The sequence below is a fragment of the Canis lupus genome, chromosome 1, assembly GCF_003254725.2.
Source record: "Canis lupus dingo isolate Sandy chromosome 1, ASM325472v2, whole genome shotgun sequence".
NCBI lineage: Eukaryota > Metazoa > Chordata > Mammalia > Carnivora > Canidae > Canis > Canis lupus.
Window position 1 is genome coordinate 97,182,741 of NC_064243.1, and position 20,212 is coordinate 97,202,952.

At 46.7% G+C, this 20,212-nt stretch overlaps 1 protein-coding gene across 1 annotated transcript in view; it reads left to right on the forward strand.

The window, feature by feature from the left end:
• Positions 1-20,212, forward strand: part of SHC3 (SHC adaptor protein 3) — a 108,995-nt gene that overhangs the window by 21,975 nt on the left and 66,808 nt on the right. Inside the window, exon 2 of the mRNA XM_025423594.3 lies at positions 4,974-5,044. Coding sequence (XP_025279379.1) covers positions 4,974-5,044 — 71 coding nt within the window. The remainder of the gene's footprint in view (positions 1-4,973; positions 5,045-20,212) is intronic.

A 20,212-nucleotide genomic window follows, 5' to 3' on the forward strand; every position in this document is an offset into this window, starting at 1 on the left:
AACTTTCCATTATAATCTGGTTTTTGAGGGGTGGAGGAACTTCACAACATGATTTTAAAGTTCTTAAGGAAAAATACACACAAGAGATGTGGAATTGACATAGGGAATGTAACAGGATTGAGGTCAGGTAAAGGTCCACACAGAAAATAGAATTTAATACACCGAGAAGTTGGCGCATCACTGCAGGAAGATGTGGATAAATCATTATTAGATCGGTGGTACTGACATAAATAATAGTCAGTCTGGAGGCTGACTTTATTAACTCATGCCATGTTCTGTACAGACAGATGAACTCCAAATACACTAAAAAGCCAAATGAAAAACATTAAATAAAACATGTCGGGATCCCTGGGTGGCTCAGCGGTTCAGTGCCTGCCTTCAGCCCAGGGTGTGATCCTGGAGACCTGGGATCGAGTCCCATGTCGGGCTCCTGCATGGAGCCTGCTTCTCCCTCTGCCTGTGTCTCTGCCTCTCTCTATCTCATGAATAAATAAATAAATAAAATCTTAAAAAAAAAAAAAAAAAAAAACAAGAAGTGGGATGCCTGGGAGGCTCAGTCAGTTAAGTGTCCAAGTCTTGGTTTTGGCTCAGGTCATGATCTCTGGGCCATGAGATCGAGCCCAGCACTGGGCTCTGCACCCAGTGGGAGTCTATTAGAGGATTCATTCTCTCCATCTGCCCTTTCCCCCACTCACACGCACACGTGCCCTGTCTCTCTCTCTCAAATAAATAAAATTTAAAAACATAAAGAAGTGAATGCATAGGTAAGTAATAAATAAATATTGTTAAATGCAATTTAGGAGAGAGAGTATCATGACCTTGAGAAACCCAGGACCCTCCAGAGCCACACAGAACATGTGGCAGACATGTGATTACAGGAATTACTACTATATTCCTACAGTAACAACTGTGTCAGGTAAAATGTAGAAACCATCAAAAGAAACATGATTGAACAGGAGATTATCATCCCATTAATCTACAATAAGAAGATAAGGAATATAATAAGAAACTAGGCCAAAGATAACAGCAGTTAGCTAAAAGAAAAGAGTGAAAATGGCCAACACCCATGTGAGAAAAATCACATATCCTTATAGATATCAGGGAAATGCAAATTAAAAAGAAAATGAAGTATTTTTGCCCATGACAGTCAAAGATTCAGAGATCAATGCTATACAGTGTTAAAGGATAGACATAAGCTTGCTTACACGTTGATAGTAAGAGGGCAAATTGCTGCAGACCTTAGGGGCATGATCAAGTCTGTGACATCACACTCACCTTGCACTTACGTGTGGCAGTGGTGGTAATTGTACAACTCCTTGGAGTTCATTGTGGTCTTCATGTAACTCTGGGGCAGCAGTGGTGGCTGTAATCCCATAACTCTGAGAGCGGTGGGGATAATGACACAGCTGCTGCTGGTGGTGGTGCCTACAGAACTCTGAGAAGTTATTTACACACAACTGCAGAGGTGGTGGGGGTAGTTATGTAAGTGTGCTGGTCACGGTGCTCACAGAATTCCGTAGTGTTGGTTGTGGTGCATATGTAGCTGTGTGTGATGTTGGTGGTGTTCATATACTTCTATGACATTGTGGTTTCCACACAACTGTGGTGGTGGTGGAGATATGCCCATTTGCCGTGGTGTTGACATAATCATGTAGTGCAGCGGCAGTATTCCACATAACTCTACAACCCTGGCGGCGGTGGTGTTCACATAATTCTCCTACTGTGGTGGTGCTATCCACATCACTGTGAAGTTTGTGATGGTAGTTGTATAAGCCTGCTGTGGTGGTCATGATATTCCATACCTGCAATGGTGTGGTGATGATGAAATTCAAATGTCACTGGGGTGTTGGTCACGGGAGTCACACAACTCTGTGGTCGTGTTGGTGGTAGTGTTCCCATAATTGCATCGCTGGCTGTCTATTCACATACTCTATGGTCATGGTATCCACAGAGCCCTGTGATGGTGCTGGTGCTTGTGTGCACATAATCTATAGCTGTGGTAGTTGTACTTCCGTGACATTATTGCTGGTGTTGTTCCCATGACTCTTTGAGGTTGGTCGTGGTGTTTACATACCACCATGATGATGGTGGAGGTGGAGTCAAATAACTATGTGACAGTGGTCTTGTATTCACATGACCCTGCAATGTTGGTGGAGGTTGTGTTCACATGGTCTGTGAAGCTCAACCTGTTGTTCCTACCACCCTGCAATATTTGTTTGTCACTGCAGTGGAATAACAGAGGGAAATTGATGGTGCTAGTCATGTATCTTGTGACGGTGGTGATGGTATAATTCGGACAACCCTGTGATCTGGTCATGGTGTCTACACAACTCTATGATGATGGTGGTTTTGGAATTAATGCGTCATTGCAAGGTGGTGGGATTCATGTAAATCTGTGACTTTGGTCAGGAGAGTCACATAACTCTCCTGGTTCATGGTCATGATATTCACAAGGCTCTGTGACAGTGGTGGTGACAGTATTTGCATAACTCTGTGGTGATGGTTATGGTGTTCGTGTGTCTCTGTGATGGCCATGGTGGTGGTATTCTCCTAGATCTGCCATGGTGGTTGTGGTATTCAGATAACTCTGCACAGCAGTAGTGAATAGTCTTCCCATAACCCAGAAATGGTGGTCATGGTATTCGTACAAATTTTCAGGGCTGGTGTGGCCTCCACATAACCCCGTGTTGGTGGTCATGGTACCCACATAACTGTGAGGCTATTGGTTGTAGTCACATAACTCTGATGTCAGTGACAATATACACAGACTTCTTCAATTACTTTGATCATCTTACCATAAATCTGAGATGTTATTGCTGGTGGTTCAAATAAGTGCAGTGATGCTTGTGGGTGTATTTATGGTGTTGGTGGTAGTCACATAATTCTACAGTGGTCATGGTACCTATATTATATAACTGCAGTGGTGGTGTGGGGATACATATATTTATGTACAGCCATGCGTGTTATCCATAAAACTCTGTGATGACCGTCATGGCATTTATGTAACTCTGCAGTGTTGGTGGATTTGGTATTCACATAGTTCTGCAACTTTAGTCATGGTAGCACTCAACTGTGAGACTGGATGCGGCATCCAGATAATTCTGCGATAGTTGTCATCATGGTGCTTAAATATCGCTGCAGTGTTGCAGATGGTGTTCACATAACGGTGACAATGTTCATGGTATTCCCATTTCTCTGTGATGGTGATGGTTGTATTCACATAATATAACTTTGGTTGTGGTATTCAATAGCTCTCTGATGGTGGTGGGCATTAATATTCAGGTATCTGTAGCGGTTCTTGTCATAGTCACATGTCTGTGATGGTGGTCATGGGGTACTCCCATAAGTCTGCAGTTGCGGATGTGAAACTGCATCAATGCAGTGGCAGGGGTGACGTATTCACATACCTTTGAAAGGTAGTGGTTTTGGTGTTGACACCATTCTGCCACTTGGGTCATACTAATTATTCCACTCTGTATCATTGCTGGGGGTGGTACTCACATAGCTCAGGACATTGTTGTGTTGTCCCCATGCTGTGACAGTAATGGATGTGGCAATCCCATAACTCTGCTAAGTGAGTTGTGGTCCTCACATATCTGAGTGACAGTGGTTGTTGTATTCATATACCCCTGCCATGGTGGTGATGGCGCCCACACAACTCTAATAGCAGTGGTGGTGCTCCCACACTCTGCACTGTTGTTCTTACTTCTCATATAACTTGTGGCATCATTGTGGTACTCACGGAGCTCTGGGATGGTGGATGTGGTATTCATGTAACTCTGTAACTTTGGTGGTGCTAGGAGTCATATAGTCCTGCGGTGCTCATCCTGATATACACATAAGTCTATGACGTTGGTCATTGTAATCATGAGACTCTGAGGTGTTGGGGGTCATCTGATTTGTGTACCTCTGTGATGTTGTTCATCGTAACTCTATGACTGGGGTGGTGGTGGTATTCCAAGAACTGTGAGATGTGGCAGTGATGTTGGTATCACATAACTGCACATTGGTTGGAGCAATAGTCACATTTTATGGGTATAGAGGCTTAGGTTCAGAGAATTTTAAAGTTTTGCTTAAAGTTACATAACAAGATATGACAGAGTCAGGCTCCAATTCAGGTTTTCTGAATAATTCAAATGCAGTCTTTTCTGTACTACAGCATGAGGTCTCTTCCTGCAAAGTCTAAATTTAAAGGCATTTGTATAAAACATCTGTCCTTCAAACTCCTAAGGGCTTTGGAACACAAATATTGTATCTCTACTATTTTAGTTGTTTATCTACAGCTTTCGTTATGTCCATATATTTACATACGCACACACACTTACATGTGTGAAACTGATTAAAAATTTAGCTACAAATTTAGATGTGTAAATTGAAACTTCTGAAAGTTTGTGTTACATAATGCAGAAGAGGGCTTTCTGGTAAACCAAAATAAAGCAACTATGAGGGTAATGTATATAGAGTTTGTTGACAGAATCCGAAATATATTTATTAAGTAATGAAGTTTAATATTGTTCAAAATGTTGGTATTATAGTGTTTTAATTCTTTCTTTAGAAATTATAAACTTCTAGACTCTTGTAAAGGACTAGAAATACGATGTTGGGGTCTGTGTGGTGGTTACACACAGGTACATGTTTAAGTAATACTTGAATTATGCCCTTAAAATTTCTGCCTTTTGTGGGATATGTTATACCTCAACAAAAGTCTTCGAAAATGTACTATTAAATAAAATGCAAATACTCATGGATCTCAGAAGAGTCAAGTCTAGTGCCAGCATAGACACTGGGGAATACTTTCTCACAGGTGTGAGTTATTGCTTTATAGAAAGAAAACGAAGCTTCATGATGTATGTGAAGTTAAAATGTGATTTAAGAAACATGTGTGGCTTCCAGGTTCACCCTTGATGCAGTTAGGAATTATCTCTTCATTTCGGTCTCCCGGACTCATGATTTGCGTTTCTTTCCCCTTGCAGTACTTGGGGTGCATTGAAGTTCTCCGCTCAATGAGGTCTCTTGACTTCAGTACAAGAACACAGATTACCAGGTAAGCCCTCCTGAACATGGACTCCTGTGACTTTACTTTGGAAAGAAATGATTTCAGGGTTAGTAGCCTGGAAATTTCCAGTGTATTCAGAATTTCCACCTGTTCATCCACGTTTGTGACGTGCGTCTCTGACACAAGAACCTTGGAGATGCTCCTTGCTTCCGAGCTCTCTTTATAATGAAGCTACAGACACGTGCAGTGCTTATGATTGTTTCTTTATATGTGAAGCTCTAATACCAGATTGATATTTTCAAATGCACTAAACTGTGTTATTTATTTTTAAAGAGAAAATGAAGGTATCAGGAGAGAATTTGCAACTGTATACACAGAGAATAAAATGCATGATTGCAATCATAAGTGATTGCAGGCAGAAATATTCATGGTGGTAGTATTTTAGGAAGCAATAAATTCTTTAAGAGGTCAGTGATTTTGAGCAGGTGTGAATTTATCCTCCATCATCAACTAGATTCTAAACTCCTTGAGGGCCAGTTCTGTAGTTAAGCATTGTTTTTATTTATTTTTTATTTTTTTAAATTTTTATTTATTTGTGATAGTCACAGAGAGAGAGAGAGAGAATGAGGCAGAGACACAGGCAGAGGGAGAAGCAGGCTCCATGCACCGGGAGCCTGACGTGGGACTCGATCCCGGGTCTCCAGGATCGCGCCCTGGGCCAAAGGCAGGCGCCAAACCACTGCGCCACCCAGGGATCCCTAAGCATTGTTTTTAAATAAAATTATAGCCCTTTAGAGCTTACAACTTTAGAAAAATGCCATTTTCAGGTCACTTGGAAGAAGAGGACTGGAAAGCCAGGAGGGGGTCATGAAATAGCTCAATTCTGTGAGCCATGAGCTTAGCCTGCTTTGGCATTTGTAGACTTATTTGGTCTAAATGGTAACCTCAGAAAATGCCTCATACTTATGGCATTCAAATCAGTCTATGTATGTCTTCGGGTTAGCAAGCCAATGTCTAATGATCGAACTTTAGAGAGCAATTATTTGTAGTAATTAGCTGCTAAGTGTACACACTTTAATTGTGGTAAACACTGCACTGATATGTCTTCCTCACTGAAGAAATCTGTGTTCAAAAGAAACGATATTTCTCTTCCCTCTGAAGCCACTCCAGGCACACATGGTCGGAACGCATCAACTTTACAATCTGCACTAAGGGGAGAATCCGTCTAAATCAGTTTGAACAAAATGGTTAACAGAAGTTTCCAAGGCAAGGGAATGGTATTCTGAACCAAGAGCATTCCAAAGAAAAGTGGGAAGGTTTATGTAGCCGGATGGTCCTACGCATCAAGTGGCAGGTGCAGGGTGGCGGCGGTGGGCGGAGCGCTGTGCCCCGTGTCTGGGGATACAGGCATCATGTGACTGTGCTCCTTCTCCTGTGTAGTGGTGGTTTCATTAGAGAGAATTGTCTGTCGTTTCTGCTCAATTCCCTTAGTAGATCTGATACTTCCAAGATGGTTTCACTTCAATTCTCCTGATGTATTTATTGAACATTTAAGGACAGATGTGTACATGCTACATGCTGGCCCTTGTGGGCTGTCCTGCTTGGCCGGGTCCCGGTTGTGGGGACATAGATACATACACAAATGACAGAAGAGTGCATGGGGGGGCACATGCCTGGGGAGCATTGGCAGGAGGGGCCTGCCAACAATCCCGATGCTCCCTTGATCAGGCTCCTGGCACTCTTGGGGGCAGATGTAGTGATAGCATCATAGAAGGAAGCTGTGGGTCAGACGCTGGTGGATTTGCAGGTCCCTGTGTCCATTGCGTCATGGACTCAAGTGCCGTTCTTGGACTCGCGAATTTTGGTGTTGAGTTCCGGCTATATTAGGCTTTTTGAAAATTCTGTGTGCTTGTCTCTGCCATATGCTTTCTTTCTCTTGCCTTGTTTTTATATCACATGGCACAGTCCTTATTTTCCATTATAGCTGGAGACCACTCATAGAAAACAATTGGACAAATTGATGTCAGAAAGAAGCCTTTGCTCCCAGAGGAAGAGAGCCCAGCAAGGTCCTGTGGGTGGGGCGCCCGCTGGAGCTGCTGAAGCCCTTCTGGTCTCTGAGTGCTGACCAGGCCTGGGCAGTACTTTCCCACTATGGCTTATTCTTTGTACTGAAGGTCGCCGGGAAACGTGATGTTGTGATTGGGTTATATTAAACAGGCTCTGGGAAGACGTGTTTCCAAAGGCTCCCCAACTATACCTTTCATAAAAATATACATATTTCCATAAGCAAATGACCAGCCCCTACTCATCCGTTAGGCTGTTTCAAGTTTTGGATGTAAGTATCTTTCGGAGGCTCTGGCAGCCCAACCATGTGTCTTCTTATTGGGGTCAATTTAGTGTCATCCTGTTCTGGGTTTGAGCTTAGGCTGATTGTCATGCCTTCCGTAGAGCCCCCTATGGGTTACCGATCTCTTCCTAGTGGATAAATTCTACAACTACCCGGAAGCTGCTGGTGACTATATACTCAGTTGTGGTGATGGCAGTTAACCACCTGTACCCCTAACGCTTCGGGCAGAGCAGCTTGGGGGCCACCCCCCCCACCCCAGCACAGGGCAGGCATCTTCCACTCTCACAGGCTCCCATGATCAGAGCTCCCATTCCCGGGGCCTCGGGCGTGCTCGCTATTCTGTCCTAACAGAGACAGGGACATCCCTGGATATGGGGTCCTGCTCTGTCTTTTCCCACCTGTGAAAGTTTGGCCTCAGCTTGCACACCTATTAACGGAATGCAAAAATAATGCTCACCTCAGTGGTTGTTGTGGGAAATCTGATGCTCACAGGGCAGCACCTGCAAAGTGTGCATCACAGCCCTTGAGGGGCATCAGGGAGGGTCTCCAGTTGGTATTGCTTGGTGAGATGGGTAGGAGGCTGGGGGGGGCATCCCAAACAGGGAGGACCCAGCTCTCCAGCCGGGCATCCATCAGAGACCTCTGCTTTCATCTGCACTAGGCTGCTGGGTTTCCAGATGAGGTTACAGTGGCCAACAGTGCTGTTCCCACTGCTCCCGAGAGTGGCCTGCCTGGCCTGAGCCTGGGTGTCAGACGACTGCCCAAGTGGATCACACCGTGCACCTCTCTCCAGACAGCTCTCCTCTGTTACAGGGGGTGGGGCTGGGGGCTGATCCATGTTATGGAGGGACGAGCCACATCAGACAGGAGGCCATGGGAGAGAATGTTCTCTCTGCCCATCAGGCCTGCCCTGCGCACTGATGAGCAGCTCTGTGTGTGCCTTTGTTTCCTGGACCAGCACTGTCTTTCCTTCTTCCCTCTGATGACCTCATCTGCTCATTTTTATGTTATTTATTGTGTTAAATTTAATCTATTATTGGAAGCCATCTTAAGCCATTTTTAGGACATAAAAGGCTATAAATATATACACAGTTAAGCCCAGAGTCCTCAGTGAGGTGGCCCTTCTCCAGCCACAAGTGCAAACATCTGACGTGTGTTGTTGGCTCTCAGCGGCTCCAGCTGACCTCCTGCACTGCCTGGACGCGCCAGATGATGGTCACGAACACATGCAGACTCCGCTGTGCATCTGAGCTTTGGTGGATGCTCTACACATTGTCCAGGTCCTAAAATAAACTCATTCTTCCAAATTGTAGAGACTCAATGACAGAATCTCGTTTTGTTTTTGTTTCTTTTATTTTAGAAACTGTTGTAGCTTCAGTAGGCCCCAAAACCCTGGTTAGGCCCAGACCTTCTCCGGCACTGCTGCATGGATGTGAGCTGCTCCCTAGCTTTCTGCCCAGGGCACAGCCATGGGGGCTCGGGAGACATTCCTAGGGGATGCAGTCTGTCAAGGTTGGGGGTAGGGTTAGAGTTAGGGTCCCTTGCTGCCTGGCCGCGTCCCCCTCACATCCTAAGCTCCGGCAGAGGGTGGTTGGCCTGCAGCAAGAATGTTGCAACATTGCCATCTTTTCTGCTTGATGTCTCAGACCTGGACTGTGGTCAGAAGGTATGACCATGTGGATTTGGTCTGAACATGCTGGTAAGTCAGTTGGTGGTTTGAGTTATGACAGAGTGGAGAGCATGCCCAAGGCCCCGGGAATGGGCACTCTGATCATGGGGGCTTGTGAGAGTGGAGGATGCCCACCCTATGCTGGGGTGGAGGATGCCCATCGACAGCCCAGAAGGGAAGCCAGATGCCCACAGTGTGACCTCGAGACTCTGTCCACCCCCTTTCTCTGAGTTGACCCAGGAGGCCAGGCAATGCTGGCTTCTCCAGGCACTTCTGGCTCTGGCATTCTCTGCATGCCCTCAGACGACAAGTCCAAGGTAAAAACTCCCCCGTGCGGCCCGTCATCTGTGTGCATTTCCTCTGGTGTACATGAGGGCCTTCCTGAGACTATGCACCCTGGTCAGACTCCTGCAAGCAAGGGGCCCCTCCACTCATGCCTCTCATCCCTGAGTGCATCCCATCACTCTTCCCATAGGGCTGTGTGGCTTGGCCATGTCTTCAGAAGCTTGTTCGGGTTGGAGCAAGCATACTGTGCACTGTGGAACAAGGCTGCCCCTGCTAACAAGATGTCAGGCCCTGAGCAGATGCCAGGGCTGGAGATGGACTCAGAGAAAGGTACTGGGCGTCTGGCCACTGGGGGAGCTGCCTGTGGCCCAGGAAATGAGGTGAGGCTCTTATGGCACCTCCCCGCCCGGTAGGATGCCTGAGGCCCCAGGGCAGTGGGGTCTGGGCATCTGCGTGGGCCTGAGGACAGTGGTGTAATTCAGAAGGTCTCAATTTGAAAACCCACCAGATCCATGGTGTTAAGAGGTGTGATTTAGCACGTGGCTTTCCTCGGGCGCCCCGGGGCTGTGGGATCCTCCCAGTCAGAGTGCTGGGTTCTCCCGGGCTCCTGTCTCCCTGCAGGAGACACGGCCCAAGTGTCGCCTTGAGTTCAGCGTGCCAGAGAGGAGCAGATCTGCAAGGATCTTCCCCGGGGCAGGTTGACTGTCAGAAATAGAAAGGCGACGGCGGGTGTGAACAGTCAGCCCACCCGTCCCCGCGCACTCAGGGAACGCGGAGCGGCTCCCTGCTGACTCGCCTCACTACTTCATTCTAAATTCCCTTGTTCCCCACACGCGTCACAGCCGCGCCTTGGGCAGCCCTGTCCCCGAGGGGCAAGGCCCGGCAAGGAGGGAGGCAGTGTTTTCCCGGTTAGAGGTCTCTTTGCCAAGCACATCGGGGCCTGGAGTAAAGCCGAGTTCTGCGTCACCCCGCCGGCCCTGGGATAACCGTGTGCCCGTGTCTCCACCATCGGCATCTGTGTGCGAGAACATACTGCGCGCAGGTGCCTAGTGGGCCACGCCCTGGGAGAGGCCCAGGGTCACGGTTGGATGGATGTTCAGGGCAAACAGGCACGAGTACCACAGAAACTCGGGGGAGCGTCCCCAGGGCCTGAGCAAGTCCGGGGAGGCTTCCTGGAGAAGGGAGCATTTAAGCCCGTAGATTCTTCCCTTAACTACATGGCAGATCCAAGGGAAGCATAGGATTGAGGCCGCTGCCTTCACAGGGCTGGGCTCTGCAGCCAGACCGTGGAGTGTCTGGGATGTGGGCGGTGAGCCCTGAAAACCCTTCAGCCAGCCCCACGGGAGGTTCTGTCCGTGTGCCTCTGCAGTGATTCCAGCGTGTGATGCACACGTGGAGAGGGAGCACGGGGCCGTCTGCACCCATCTGAGGTCCTGCCTGGAGCTGCCCGAGGATGCCAGGAGGGCCCTGGGCCAAAGGGATGTGGGGTCAGCTTTCCTACAGGCCTCATTCGTGTGTTCAGTCTCTGCGTCCCTAACACTAAATGATTCACTCACTTGGTGAGTGTTAAATGAGACACTATTTCTGGGAACATCTGGTATAGGCCATGCACAGTCAAGCTGCCGAAGACTGTTCCCTTGGCCAGCCCTGTTCACACGCATGCCTTCTTCTGTGCCTTGAGTGGACCCTGAGACTCACTGTGAGGCATCATTAGGGGGGTGTCATAGGGAGACCGGGTAGGAACTGGGAGGGGGTCCCTGCCAGAACCCATGGCTGGCTGGCTTCATTCTCCCACGGAGGGAGGGGGACGCTACTGGCACATCTGCCCACCGACTACCTTGTGCTAAGTTACTTTAAATGGACTATTGTCCTGGGCTGAGGACAGAGGTCCATGGCTTGGGGGCACCCAGGCCGGGCTGACGATGCCACAGGAGCCCCGATCACGGCAGTCTGTGTGAGGCTTGGGCCTTGGAGGCAGCAGGATGGGGTCCCAGGCACCACCCTGCGCCCCATAGTGGGATCCTGACCCTTCCTTGCAGAACCCCACATACATGGGATGAGGCTCCTGACCCAGTGGGTGCATCAGGGGTCCCCTGGGCACCAGCTGAGCACTACTCATGTACTTGCTATCTCTCTGGGCCCAGGGTCCTCACCTGTGGGAGGGGTTGGGACCGTTTGGCACGCAGGCCATGTCCAACACTCCCCAACAGGTCCGGGCCATGCGTTGTTTTGCTGTTCACGCTCTCCAATTTCCTGTGTGATATTAACACTGATAATATAATCATTGTAATTATAATTGATATAATGATTCATCTGTAATATGATTTGCTGGTTGATATTACTAATCCTCAATACCGGCTCAATCCAGGGTATTTTTTTCTAGCTGAGGAGAAAGATCGTAAGTTACCGAAAAGGGTAAAATATTTAGTAATGTGGCTTCATTTTCACGCGAGGCAATATTATCTAGTATTTCACTCTGTGTCCCTCCTTTGCTGGTTGCTAATAATAATTGATGATAATACTGATCATGGCTCTCATACTGAATACTTTCTGCATCCCGGACCTTGTACTGAGCGTGTCATTCATTCGTTCAACAAATGTGTGGACCACATGCCACATCCGGGTGCTGTTGGGATATTGAGAATCAGGCACGGGAGGAGAGCTCGCCTCCTCTTGTGGGGTGGCGGGGAGGTGGGTTGGAGAATAAACACACGCATGAGAGCACGACTTGAAGCAAACCATACGATCTTGCCGTTTTTGTCGATGAAGAAGGTGACCATGGTCAGACGTCTGCGGGTGATCTCAGAGAGTGGCGTCTGCTTGCAGGGCTTTTCCCAGGAGCCCCGGGGTGGGCTGTGTGCCTCCCACACATGAGGAGGAGGGATGGGAAAGGTTGCGCGGCTGGCACCAGACATCGTGCCCTCAGCAGGTCTGTGGCCCCATTGAGGGACGAGGGACAGGGACAGTGTGCCTTCGGGAAGCACACACTGGGCAAGCCCCCGAGGTGCCGCCAGTTGTGATCGCCCTTCCTTGCTGCCGTGGGACGATGGCCCGAGCAGGCCCAGGGGCCTGGAGCCAGAGCGCAGGGTCCTCGTGAGGCCCTCACAGTCCGCGGGCACAGGAGTCAGTTTGGGACTGACCCTTCTGACCCGTGGACTGTTCTTCCTCAGCTCATCCTGGGGCTGCTCATCCTGTGCTTCAGCTGCCCCATTAAATGTCTCCAAATAATAGGAGGAAATGTGGTAAAAATGTTCTTAACAAAAAATTCCTTGTGTATGGTTTAGAGAGAATGAGACCCTCACCTCCTCAGCTAGCTCGAGGGGAGTGGGGTGCCATGACGTGGGACAAGGTGGGATGGGGTGCAGGGACGGAGGAGGTGAGGACGGGCGGATGGGTGGGTGGGCTGGGGTGAGCTGGGTGGGATGGACGAGAGTCACGCCATCCTGTGTCCTAGAGGTCCCAGGCCAGGTATCTTCCTCCCCTGAGCACCTGAGCAAGCCGGTCTGGTTCTTGTTTTCGCCCCGCCCTGGACAGTCCAGACATACGTCTACTTCCATGTGTCCCCTTTCCTCTCATGGGCTGGTTAACAGCGGGTCAGGACAGACCTTGCCATTATAGTTCTGGTCAGCGGGTCGCAGAGCATGGGGACACGTCATGCAGCTGTCTCTGCCGCTGAGGGCGGTCACTGCCCGCGGGTGTGAGAACGTCCAGCCAGGGTCCCGGCTCCTGGCCGGCAGTGTCGGGGTCAGCTGGGCTGCCATAGGGCCGCACTCGCAGGATGTGTGGCCAGGAAGGGCAGGTGGCCAGGGTGAGCCCAGGTGTCCCTGCAATGCAGAGAAAGGGTTAGACACCACCACGGTGTCTATGAGTTTTAGCAAAGCAGATTGAGGACTTTGCAGAGCCTCCCGTTCAAGCCTCGGGATTTGTCTGTTAGTTTACTTCTTTGGCAGCCTATTAGCTGGCTCCTGAAGGAACTTTCTCCTGGTAGATGTGTTGCACTTCACATGCTGAGGACTCGGGAACTTTCTTAATTGCCAGGATACCCTCCTGTGGGATTCTCCCGTGGTGGGTCGGGGTAAGACTCGGGGGCACGTGACCTTGCTAAGATCTCTGGATGAAGGCAGCAGGCATAGAGGACTTTTGTGTTTTCTCTACCATGTTGCACCAGAAGGAGAGGACCCCCCCACCCAACCTGGGCTTCCCTGGAGTCTGGATTCCTTTCAGAACCCGGCAGGCTGGGCAGAGGGGCTGCAGGGATGGTCTCCCCCCGGGGCGAGGGCTCCAGAGATGTGATGCACACGCACGGATCATGTTATTTTCTAGAGCATTGATTCTCAAACTCGGGCATACATTGAAATCACGTGGATAGCTTGTTATAGCAGATGGCCGGGCCCCGCCCTCAGAGTTTCCGATTCAGTGGGTCTGGAATGGGGGCCGAGAATTTGCATTCGCAACAAGTCGTCAGGGGATGCTGCTGCTCCCGGCCCAGGTACCACCCTTGAAGAAGCAATACTTCAGAGTTCTATCTTTAACTTCTGAACCATTTGCAACTCCCATCTATGAAACCACAGCTTTGAAAATGAGTCCATTTACTTTTTTTCAAGTGATCCCACTCATCCAGAAATTTTAAAAATGGAGAGCATAGTTGACTTGGTGGCTTAGCATGGTTTAAATAGAATCCATGAGATGAGTATATGGCATTCACTCCATACTCTCCTTAAGGACCATCTGGCGTGGTGTATATTTATAATCCTCATGCCAGAAGCACATTTGTGTCAGGATGTACCTCTCTGATTGCTCCTTTTCTGTCTCTTTCTCTGAGTTCACTTGCCCCCCAAATATATCCTTCCATGAAGATCTCCTTGCCCTTTCAGAGAACAGTCTACTGTTACAGGTTCTGGAGTCAGAGGATCTGGGCTTCTCTGTGTGCTGGACCACTTTCCAGCTGTGTGACCATGCATGTCTGCTTCTCCATCTTTAAAATGGGGGTCATTCTGGTATCTCCATAGGGTTGAGAAGTTGTTGAATTAATATCTGAAAAGCAGTTAACATACTATCTAGTACACAGAAGAGCTCAAGACGTGCTCGCGGATATTGATATTTTCATGTTCATGGTATTCTGTCCAGGTTGACCATCTCATTGCTTTAAGTAATACTCCAGGTGCATAAGCCACGAATCTGTGTCCGCACCTCTGAATATTCTGAGTCCTGGACTGATAGTGGTCAAATAGACCTGTGTCTTCCTGGACACAGCTACTCAGTCAGTTGCCAGGTCCCGAGCGTCGTATCTCTGCCTCCTGTTCTCATATCCCAGCACCTCACCTCCAGGACCACTGTTGGGCCCAGCTCATGTCTACCAGAGTGTTGGGAGTTGTAACGATAGCCCACGCCTTCTCCCAGAGGAGAAACAAGGACTGTCCTACCTTATCTTTCTCCCTTGTTCAAACACTCGTGCTTGTGGGTTCTCCTTGGGCAGCCTCCCTAGTACTTTGCTTCCTTCTGCTCTCTTCTCCAATTCCCTGGGCACCTGCTCATGGGTCAGTGCCTGAGACATACTACTCCCCATTAACTTTCATTGTTTATCCATTACTTGCAGGACACAATGATAAATTCTTAATTTAGCAGCCAGTGTTCTGTTTGACCTGCCCCAGCTACCTTTCCAAATATATTTCTCATGATGCCCCAATTTGCACAACCTCACTGACCTGTATACCTCCCATTCTCCTGGTCCATGCCGCATGCCTCAAGGCCAAACATTCAGCAACAGAATTATCCACTTTTGTCCTGAGCTATAAGACCACATTGTTTGAATTGCTCTTACCTCATTGGGTATTGTATTAGACTTCTGAAGACATAGACCATATTTCATCTACTCTAAAATACCATTTCCTGTAAAAAAAAAAAAAAACCACCTCATTATTTTATAACCACTAAAGGAAACGCACAGTCTATTGAAATATGACACATGGGCAGCCTGGGTAGCTCAGCGGTTTAGCGCCGCCTTCAGCCCAGGGCATGATCCTGGAGACCCAGGATCAAGTCCCGTGTTGGCTCCCTGCATGGAGCCTGCTTCTCCCTCTGCCTGTGTCTCTGCCTCTCTCTCCCTCTCTCTCTCTCTGTCTCTGTCTCTCATGAATAAATAAACAAAATCTTTAAAAAAAAAGAAATATGACACAATGCTTTCATATCACTTAGAATATATACATATACATATATGTGTGTGTGTATATATATATATATATATGTGTGTGTGTGTGTATATATATATATATATATATGTAACTATTTTGGATTTTTGAAAGCACAGAGTTATATCATTAGAACTCTTGTAATCTGTTAAAAGAAAAACATAAGCAATATGAAAAAGGTCTCCCTAAAACTCTTTTCCATTTCACATTCTGAATATAGTAAAGAATGTGAATTGGAAAAGAGTCAAGAAATATTTCTTGACTCAGAATCATTGCTTTGTTTTCTCTAAATTTTATTGTTCCACTTCAAGAGCTTTGGAAATCAATGAAATTGGAATCAGAAAAAGAATAGAGAAAATTTTCAAAACCAAAAGATGGTTTAAAAAAAAAACACTAACATTGATAAACTATTAGCTCAGTCATGGAAAGGGAGAAAATTTATATCACTACCAACAGGAATGAAAGAGGAGACATTACCACAGATACTACAGATACTGAAGGATACTAAGTAAATATTATGAACAACATTATGCCAATAAATTGAATAACTTAGATGAAATGGACAAATTCCTTGAAAGTTAGAACTACCAGAGTGGCTTAAGGAAAAAAGTAATCTGAATAAGCCTATATCTATTAAATAAATTAAATTCATCATAAAAACAAACAAGCAAAGCTTCCCATGGAGAAAGCTCCAGAGTCACATGGTTACACTGGTATAATCCACCGGACATTTGGAAAGAAATAACACTTGTTCTTCACAGTCTCTTCCTGAAAATAGGAGAGAAACTTCCCTATGAGGCCAGCGTTATCCTGATACCAAAACCAGATAGAGGCATTAAAAGAAACAAAACAAAACAAAACCTTGTGAATGTAGACACAGAACCCTAACAATATGGTAGTAAGTTGGATCCAGTAACTTATCAAAAAAATAATAATACCTCATATACTGGAGGGGGGTTATCCAAGGATTGTAAGATTGGCTCAACATTAATAGTTTAATGAATGTCATTCTCCATATCAGCAGACCGAAAAAGAAAAACACATAAAAATCTTAATATATGAAGAAAAGGTTTGAGAAAATTCAACATACGTTCATGATAAAAACTGTCAACACACCAGGAATAGAAGGACGGTCCCTTAATCTGATAACAGGACATCCACAAAAACCCGACAGCCAGTATCATGGTTAGCAGCTCTTATTTAACTAGAGATCTTAGTGTGATAAGACAAGAAAAATGTAAAAGCCATACAAATTGGACAGGAAAAAATGGTCTCTATTTGTATAGGACATGGCCATCTATACAGGAAATTCTGAAGAATCTACATAAAAGCTTGTAGAACTAAGCAGTGAGTTTAGCAAGATTGCAGAAATCAACTGCAAAATGAAATTGTATTTATTTATTTTTTTAAAAGATTTTATTCATTTATTCATGAGACACACACACACACACACACACACATACACACACACACACAGAGGCAGGGACACAGGCAGAGGGAGCAGCAGGCTCCATGCAGGGAACCTGATGTGGGACTCCATCCTGGACTCCAGGATCACGCCCTGGGCTGAAGGCAGGCACCAAACCACTGAGCCACCCAGGGATCCCCACAAAATGAAATTTTAAAAGGACCACATACAATAAAATAATAACATGAATTAGCGTTAATTTTAACAAAACATGTAATATTTGCATGTAACAAACCACTAAACATTGATGAGAGAAAGATCTAAATCACTAGAGATGTATATACTGTGTTCACTGGTTACAAAACTCAGGACTGTTAAAGGATAAAATAATTTTTTTAAAAAGGATTTTATTTATTTATTCATGAGAGACACAGGGAGAGAGGCAGAGATACAGGCAGAGGGAGAAGTAGGCTCCCTGCAGGGACCCCGATGCAGGACTTGATCCCAGGACCCTGGGATCACCACCTAAGCTGAAGGCAGATGCTCAACCACTGAGCCACTCAGGCACCTCAAAATGTAAAATCTTTAAAAATTGATCCATACACTTAATACCATTCTAATCAAAGTCCTACTAAGTTTTTTGTAGAAATCAGTAAACTCACTCTTCAATGTGTATAGGACAGTCAAGGACCTAGTAGAACCAAACACAATTTTGAAAAAGCAATAGTATGTTGAATAAAAGTGGCGAGAGTGGACATCCTCCTCTTGTTCATGACGTTAGAGAGAAAGCTTTCAGGTTTTCACTATTGAGTGTAATAATGGGCTTGTCCTGTAGGTCCTTAATCATGCCAAGGTACGTTCCCTGTATACCCAGTTGGTAGAGCGTTCTTATCAGGAATGTGTGTTGAATTCTATCAAATGATTCTTCTGAATTTATTGAGATGATTATATGGTTTTCATCCTTCATTTTGTAAATTGTGGTGTATCACGTTGCTTGATTTGTCACCCGGCCTTGCATCCCTGGAATAAATCCCATTTGATCATGGGATCCTTTTAATCCTTTGGTCATGATCCTTTAATGTGCTGCTGAGTTTGGTTTGCTGAGGTTTCATTGAGGATTTCTGCATCTGTGTTTACCAGGGACATTGGCCTGTAATTTTCTGGTGGCGTCCCTGTCTGGTTTTGGTATCAAGGTAACGCTCAAGCTGGAATCATGCATTGCATTTAGCTGTCACGGCTCTGGGCTCCCTTCCACTGGTACAGATGCTCAGCCTTTCTTTGTCTTTCTTGACATTTTATAAAAAGTACATGCTAGGTATTTTGTAGAGTTTCCCTCAATTTTAATTTGCCTGTTGTCTTTAGGTCATTATGTATTTCTGGCAGCATAGAAATTGTGTCCTTCTCAGCGCTTATTATCACCTTGTCTTAGTAGTGATGATGTCACTTTTGGTGATGTAGCTGAAGTATATTTTTCATATGCATTCTGAATATAAAAATGTTCGGACTGTATATAAAAGGTTATATTCGCAGATCATCTCTTAGGATCATAAGCGTTTTCTCATCATCAACATCCATTCATATTGATTGGTCATTATTGAGAAAAAACAAAGTTTCTAAAGCATCTGAACGCAGTGGGGAGGGAGGATTGAATTGTGTTGCCTTCTAGACATAGGATTCAGGTGCCTGGGGGTTTCAGTAAGTGAAGTGTCTGCCTTCAGTGCAGGTCACAATCCCGGGGTCCTGGGATGGAGCCCCATGTCGGGCTCCCCACTCAGTGAGATGTCTGCTTGTCCCTCTGTCCCTCTACCTCTCTCCCTATTCATGGTCTCTCTCTCTCCTCCCTCTCTTTCTCTCTCTCTCTCCTTCTCTCTCAAACGAATAAATGAAAATGAAAATTTTCCTTTTTAAAAAGAAAAAGGGTGGCATAGTTGGTTAAGCATCTGACCTTTGGTATCAGCTCAGGTCATGATCTCAGGGTTCAGAGGTTGAGCCCCACATCAGGCTCCATGCTCAGCACAGAGTCTACTTGAATTGCTCTCTCCATCACCCTCTGCCTCTTTCCACTGGGCTCTCGCTCACAGGCGTGCTCTCTCTCTCTCTCAAATAAATAAATAAATAAATAAATCTTAAAAAATTAAATAAAAATAAACAAAAGGTTTGAGTTTCCTTGCTGAGTTCCGGGTGAGGTATCGTCAGAACCCACTGAGGCAACGGGACTCACAGAAGGACCCTCTAGAAGCTCACGGCCCAGCACATCATAGGCGGTCAATCAATGTTTTTTGAAATCTTAAACCTTCAGGAGTCTGGGGAAATGGCTAAAAATGAAGCATCGGAAAAGAGCAGATTGTTAATAGTGGTGCCCAGAGGATGTGATTAGTGAGACCAACTCCATGTGGAAAAGGTGTTATTAAATCATTTCTCCTTCCTTTCTGCCTCTAGGGCCTTTTTTATGAAAATGAGCATGGCTGCATGCGATGAGCAGCATGAAAGTCATTTATTGTACAAAAAACAGCTTTCTTTGAGGATGACATGGTGGCATAATGTCCTTTCTCTTTAAGTTCTTATTTACTGCTTTACAACTTGGAATGAAGATGTGGATCATTTCAGGATTAGTGATTTTTAACTCCTTTTGAAGTATAGCCTTTAAGTGCCAGAGAGTAAATTCCATTTGCCAATCTGCAAGTTGCTCTAATTTACTTAAATGCAGTAAAATATGTGATGAGAGAGACATGTCGCTGAGCAGTGGGCCTGACCCTGCCTTTGGAGGTTGCAGTTTGGGGCTGGTGATCTTTGATGGCAGCAAACCTACTCTGCCAGTCGCCTGTTGGTACCGGAGGGGTGGGTAGGTGTCCTCCCCAGGCCCCAAGGTCCTGCAGCGCCCCCTCTGGTGGAGCTTGTGCCTGCACCTGTCCAATTGATGGGAGCACCTGTGCCAGGAGGTTGCCCTGCTTCCCATAGCCCCATGCAATTTCTGTTCGGGCAAAGCCTCTTCCCCTCCTCTGACCCCAGATCCAGGAGGACCAGCCCTGCACAGGTGACTACCAGACTTGTCTCGCCAGCACTCAGTTTGGAGCCCAGGGGAGGGCAGCAGGCATGTAACTCCCAGGATCTGGTTTTCAGGCAGTAGCCACAGACCCTCTCTGCTGCCTATGATCACCAGAGGCCAGGCTGCCGTCACCCACATCCCTGTGGACCCCTGGGACCCACAGGACATCCCAGTGACAGTGACAGGGGAGGGGATACTGCCCTGTAGCCTACCTTCCAGGGACACCTCTCGCGTGAATGGCTCACCCACTGGCTGTTCTTGTTGGTGCTGCTG